The sequence below is a fragment of the Octopus bimaculoides genome, chromosome 1, assembly GCF_001194135.2.
Source record: "Octopus bimaculoides isolate UCB-OBI-ISO-001 chromosome 1, ASM119413v2, whole genome shotgun sequence".
Classification (NCBI taxonomy): domain Eukaryota; kingdom Metazoa; phylum Mollusca; class Cephalopoda; order Octopoda; family Octopodidae; genus Octopus; species Octopus bimaculoides.
The window spans coordinates 40,875,193-40,881,617 of record NC_068981.1 but is presented as its reverse complement, the minus strand read 5'-3'; the positions used below and the strand labels follow the sequence as shown (position 1 = coordinate 40,881,617).

The window sequence follows — 6,425 nt, the reverse complement described above, 5'->3', positions numbered from 1 at the left end:
CGGATGGCAACACCAGGCTCCAGTCTAATTTGGCAGAGTTTCTACAGCTGGATGCCCTTCCTAATGCCAACCACTCAGAGAGTGTAGTGGGTGCTTTTACGTGTCACCCACACGAAAACGGCCACGCTCAAAATGGTGCATCTCATGTGTCACCCGCACAAGAACCAGTCCAGGGGCACTGGCAACGATCTTACTTGGCTTGCCGGGTCTTCTCACGCACAGCACATTTCCAAAGGTCTCGGTCAGTAGTCATCGCCCCGGTGAGGCCCAATGTACGAAGGTCTTGCCTCACCACCTAAGCCCAGGTCTTCCTGGGCCTACCTCTTCCACGGGTTCCCTCAACTGTTAGGGTGTGGCACTTTTTCACGCAGCTATCCTCATCCATTCTCACCACATGTCCATACCAGCGCAATCGTCTCTCTTGCACACCACGTGTGTGTGAATATATATATTGTGTGTGTGTGTGTGTATATATATATATATATATATATATATATTATGTATATATTATGTGTATATATATGTGTGTGTATGCTATAACATATATTATAACATCTTGATGTTGGTTTTTAGTTGAAATCAAGAATTTTCAAGTTCTTACATTGAGAAGGACAATGCCTATTGAAGCAGAGAGTTAGGATGATCAGGCATTTCTTGAAATATTCATTTTTTTGACTTTTTGAAAATGCGTCCATCATTCATATCTGACACAGTTGTTTCATCCATGAGACTTGTGGTTCCCATCTAACTGCACAGCTTGTTTGTTGAACATTCAGTTTTACATTTTCTTCAAAAGGTTTAATTTTTTCATATCTGCTGCAGAAATGCTTTTGCTGAACTCATCAAATTTCATTTAATTGCCTATGGATTATTAGGTAATGAGATCTAGTTGCTTTTGATATGATTAATACTAGTTCTATTCAGCTTCAGGACATCCAGAGAAGACAGTGAGAAATGTATCTTGATTTAAGATATGTTTTATGCATAAGTATGTAATGGGTTTAAAAGAGGAGTCAAAACAATACTGACATGTAGGATGCCTTTTTTAATAGTTTGCTGCAAATTTTAGTAGTTTGTTTTCATTTTTTAGTGGGATATAATGTTTTAATTAGGTGTTAAACAGTTGTGACTATACTGGTTTTCAGTTTGACTGGTTTGGCCCTTTTTTTTAATGAGAAGAGTAGAGTTTGTTAATGCCTTTTCTGTACAGATATTGAAAGATAACATATCTTTTATTCTTCTTATAGATTTTTAGTAGCTTCCAACTTATTTACTTCTTTACCTAATGACTGGTTTTAATAAGAATTGTTATGTTGAAGGTACCACATACAAATTTAGGTTTTTTTTTTTTCTTCATTTATCGTTCATTGATATGTATTTAGCCTTTCAGCTGTAAGTTTTTGTTCAAGGCTTGTGTCTCCAAGCTAAATTTTGGTTTGTTTCTGATGTTTAGTGAATATATTATCTCTCCACTTGTTTTGTCCCCCTCACAACTCTTACGAAAGGATTCATTCTCTCATCCCCTCCGATGACCTACCATATGTGTCCTCTCTTATGCTCACCTTCTTGTTCTTTGAGAGTTTGCTCTAGCATCTGGTCACTTCCTTCTTATTTCCTTCAGCCTTGTATCTCCTCTATAGTAAGACACCTGTGTTTTTCTCTCTATCATATTTTAGCCTTTCAACTCCTAGCATACTGCCACTCACCTCTACCTTCCCCTCCCAAATACTTCCTCTTAGAAGTGGGAGCTTTTTCTCTGTTCTTTTCTGTCTTGCAAGTTATATGGCAACCTTACTAGTGCCAGTGTCATGGAAGAAGCACCCAATACACTCTGTAATGTGGTTGGCATTAGGAAGGGCATCCTGCCATAGAAACTTGAGACAAAGATGACATTGGAGCTTGATGCAGCCCTGCAGCTCACTGGTTCCCTGTCAAATTGTCCTCCCCATGCTAGCATGGAGAGTGGACATTAAATGATGATGCTGAACTATGAGAATTTTATTTTTTGAGTTATAGGCCCATTTTGTCTCAAGATTGGTGTCTTTAACTTGGTTGTGTTGCTTCAGCTTTTGAAGTGGGTTAGTAATATGATTGCTGATGTATGTGCAGTTATATGTATCTATCTTTTCGTCTTTATTTTAGAGAGAGCAGTGGTGATAAGATAAAATTTGGGGGGGGGGATCATAAAATTGTATGTTTATAAATATGCAAACATTTTCAAAAATGTTTGTACAAATGTGATTATATGTATGTAAAAGAAAGTATAATCTGGATGCTTGTATTTCTTGAGTCTGTTACCGAATATACTTGTGTAAAAGTCAAATTTTTTTTTTTTTTAGACCATTTTTAAGGTCAAATTTATGGGATTGACTATTACATGGATACTATTTTTGAGGGGCTAAAATCCAAGCTAGAATCTACCATATCAGCAGCAGAAGCCTAACCGTTCTCTAAACAAATAAAAACATAAACACAACGAATTAGTAATATTACCAATTCAAAACACACATCCTAATAAAATATAAAGGTTGCATGGGAACCACTGATCTAGCGATTAATTGAATGTTTTTTGACTTAGCAAAGTCATACCTTTGCGTGAATTCAGACAGTGGTGTTTGCCAATAATGCTGTCTGTGAAGCATGTTTCTCACCATATAAACAATGCGTGTATAATGCATGTGTTTATTGTACTTGTAGATGTATGCAGGCTTGCAGCATATCCTGTGCATACATTTTAGTAATGGTGATGTAGCACCCATCAACAGATGTGTAGTACTTGTTATTAAATGGTGTTATATAAGCATTCCACCTATAGAGCAGGCTAGTAAGGTAGCCACACAATTTTGTAACAGTGTTATTTCTACATGCAGGATAGAGTACCTTGACCCACAAATGTTATCCTGTTGTTTGTGAAATATTAGGGCCAACTTTTATATGGGGTCTATGGAAAATTCCCACATTTTTGGCCAAAAATAGGAAGTCGACTTTTACATGAGATTGACTATTACTCGAGTATATATGGTATTTCTTTTTAATGCTTTTCTCCACAAAGCAAAGGAATCTTTGTGCAACATTGATAATTTTACCAGAGGTTGTTTTGATGACAAAGGAAGTCAATTTCTTAGCACTAGCAATATAGAAATAAATGTTTCATTGCAGTATATGTTGTTGAATTATTTAAGAATTTCAACAGACTTGTTTTTTTTTTCCTTGGGGAGTAAAAGCCAAATTGTAAAATGTAGCAATATTTTAACAACAAAAGCAACTTGAATTAGAAATCGCAAGAAAATATTTTAAGTGGTTTTGATTCATCGTTCAACGTCTGCTTTCCATGCTAGCATGGGTTGGACGATTTGACTGAGGACTGGTGAACCAGATGACTACACCAGGCTCCAATCTGATTTGGCAGAGTTTCTACAGCTGGATGCAACGCCAACCACTCTGAGAGTGTAGTGGGTGCTTTTGCATGCCACCAGCACGAAGGCCAGTCAGGCGGTACTGGCAACGGCCATGCTCAAAATGGTGTATTTTACATGCCACCTGCACAGGAGCCAGTCCGGCTATGAGATGTAACACTATTATTTAAATAAAATCATGTGTGTTTTAAGGGATATATCCATTATCCATACACTTTTCTTTAATGAATATTCTTGATACCAAACCGTTAGAAAACGACTTTCATATCTATTTTCAAACCACCCGCTTAATGATGACACACTTATTTTACAAAATACTTCATTATTTTCAAAATTAATTTAAACAAAGGCTGTGTATTTAACAGAAATATAACAGAAAGGAATTAATTTGGTAGTATGTAAAGGCTACTTTTTACGAACTTGAGCGGGGGCAGTTTATATAGCTTTACCATGCTTTTGTGAATAGTATGACGGACTTTGATCTATGAGGGTACTAATAAAGGGGGAAATAAAAATTTACTGATTGTTTTTTCAGGCAAACTTACAATTGTGTAAGAATGTATAAGGCGAAAATGTTTCAAAGAGGATTTCAAACGCCAAAGATGTCTCTTGGACAACATCAGAATTACCCGAATACAAATAGCAATTTGAGAATGCATATTACCAATTTAAAAAGCAATAAGAAGTTTAAAAAAAAGTCAGATGATTTATTAATGGATATTATTAAAGAAGCTAAAGGTATTTAGATTTATTTCATTGGAATGAAAAAGTTTAAAAAAGATATTTTATTGAAATTTTGTTAAATATTTTAGAACTCAGTATTTATTTTGCTGAGTTGGCAGTATACCAAGTATATAAATTTATCTTTTTCTTTTTAACCTGGAAGTCAGCCAACTATCAAATATATTTCACAAGATTATACATGGTAATTTTGTGCGCCTGCATGCATGCATATGTGTGCATGTATGTATGAGAAAGGGATAGTTCAAAATTTGAATAGATGGCTTGTTAGAGTACTGGTCAACCAGTTAACAAGACTGATTTGTAAAGTATTTTGTCTATTTACTTAAGTCGCCTAGCTGTTAATGGATGTTGCAGAGCAGGAAAATCTCGTCATTTTAAATGGTGACAATAGAGAAATTTAATATTTAGTGTTGAGTTTTGAACACTTGGAACATTTGGAGATCAATGAAAGCTGTCACTTATTTGATATCAAAACTAAATTGCTAGTTGTCTTCATTGACAAAATTATCGCATTAGACTGTTTCTAGATAAGAGCTGTAATGAAAAAAAGTAAGCCCAAAATAATGCATCATATAATTGGAAAATATACAAAACACACCATTTGAGCCTGATTGTTATCAGCGTCGCCTTACTGGCACGTGAAAAACAACATTCGAGTGAGGTCGTTGCCAGTGCCGCTGGACTGGCTCCTGTGCAGGTGGCACGTAAAAACACCATTTGAGTGTGGCTGTTGCCAGTACTGCCTGACTGGCCCTCGTGCCGGTGGCACATAAAAGCACTCACTACACTCTCAGAGTGGTTGGCGTTAGGAAGGGCATCCAGCTATGGAAACTCTGCCAGATCAGATTGGAGCCTGGTGCAACTATCTGGCTTGCCAGTCCTCAGTCAAACCGTCCAACCCATGCCAGCATGGAAAGCGGACATTAAACGATGATGATTGCTGACTTAATAATTGACTAGCATTCAACTTGGTATCATTATATAAATGAGTTAGTTGCAAGGAACATACTTGTTTACATATTGATAAGTATCTTTCACCTTCTATAGTCAGTTCTGTGAGAAGGGGATGTGAGCAAATCATAATATATTAAATTACGTTGAAATTAGTTGGTTCAATCGTTATATCTGACTACTGAAAAGGTGCTCATAAGCCTAATTTCTTTGAGACTTAATACATATAGACATAAGTTCATTTATATATGAGTTCATATATTTAGAGGGCCATATATTGTTCCCCTGATTCATCATCATCATCCATCTGGTTTTCCATGCTGGCATGCATTAGATGGTTTGATCAGAACTGGTAAGGGGTTGCATCAGGCGCCATTGTCTGTTATAGCATGGTTTCTACAGCTGGATGCCTGTCCTAATGCCAGCCACTCCACAGAGTGTACAGGGTGGTTTTTATGAAGATGTCAGAATGGCCAAGTAGTCTAAAACACTTCACCTTAACTGGACAGCCGAAATTGCAAAGATAATGTGGAACTCGACTGAGGAAAGAAAACTCCGAATGACCCGTCCTTGTTTTCTTTGTATCGTCTATCTGGATTTTTGTTGATCCTTTTTGTATCACCTAACTGTCTGGATGTTTTGCGTTCTTGTCCCATTTTTGTATTTTATATGTGTGTGTGTGTGTGTGTGTGTGTGTGTATATATAAATGTGTGGTATGTGTGCATATGTGCCTGCGTTGATCACCTGTTTTTCATTTGCTTTTGTAATGACATGCTTTTGTCTTGTGATGCTTCAATGTGCAAAGTACAGAGTAACGGACTTTATTAGAAAGGGCATCTCCGTAGAATAGTGACACAGGCAATGTCTTTCAACTAATGTCAGCAAGGAAAGGAAAATAAATGTAAAAATGATGATACACACATTGCACATCCCACATGCATGCATATGTGTGGGTTTATATGTATGTAGATATATACACACACACACACACCTGTGTGCACATATGTACTTATTAAATTTAATTTTGATTTTTTAACATCTTTTCTCCATTTTTATAATTGTTTATAGTATTTTTATACCTATAACAAACTTTTACAATTATATATATATATATATATATATATATATATGTATATATATATATGTATATATATATATGTATATATATATATATATGTATATATATATATATGTATATATATATGTATATATATATACTCTCTGAGTGGTTGGCGTTAGGAAGGGCATCCAGCTGTAGAAACTCTGCCAAATCAGATTGGAGGCTGGTGTTGCCATCCGGTTTCACCAGTCCT

The 6,425-nt window shown here is 36.0% G+C and overlaps 1 protein-coding gene across 2 annotated transcripts in view; it reads left to right on the top strand.

Moving 5' to 3' along the window:
* The window catches only part of LOC106878930 (uncharacterized), a 42,679-nt gene that overhangs the window by 11,906 nt on the left and 24,348 nt on the right, over window positions 1-6,425 (top strand). Inside the window, exon 2 of one of the 2 annotated variants that reach the window (XM_014928293.2) lies at window positions 3,952-4,154. The exons of the other annotated variant lie outside the window; for it this stretch is intronic. Coding sequence (XP_014783779.1) covers window positions 3,974-4,154 — 181 coding nt within the window. The 5' untranslated portion in view covers window positions 3,952-3,973. The remainder of the gene's footprint in view (window positions 1-3,951; window positions 4,155-6,425) is intronic. 2 annotated transcript variants of the gene reach the window in all.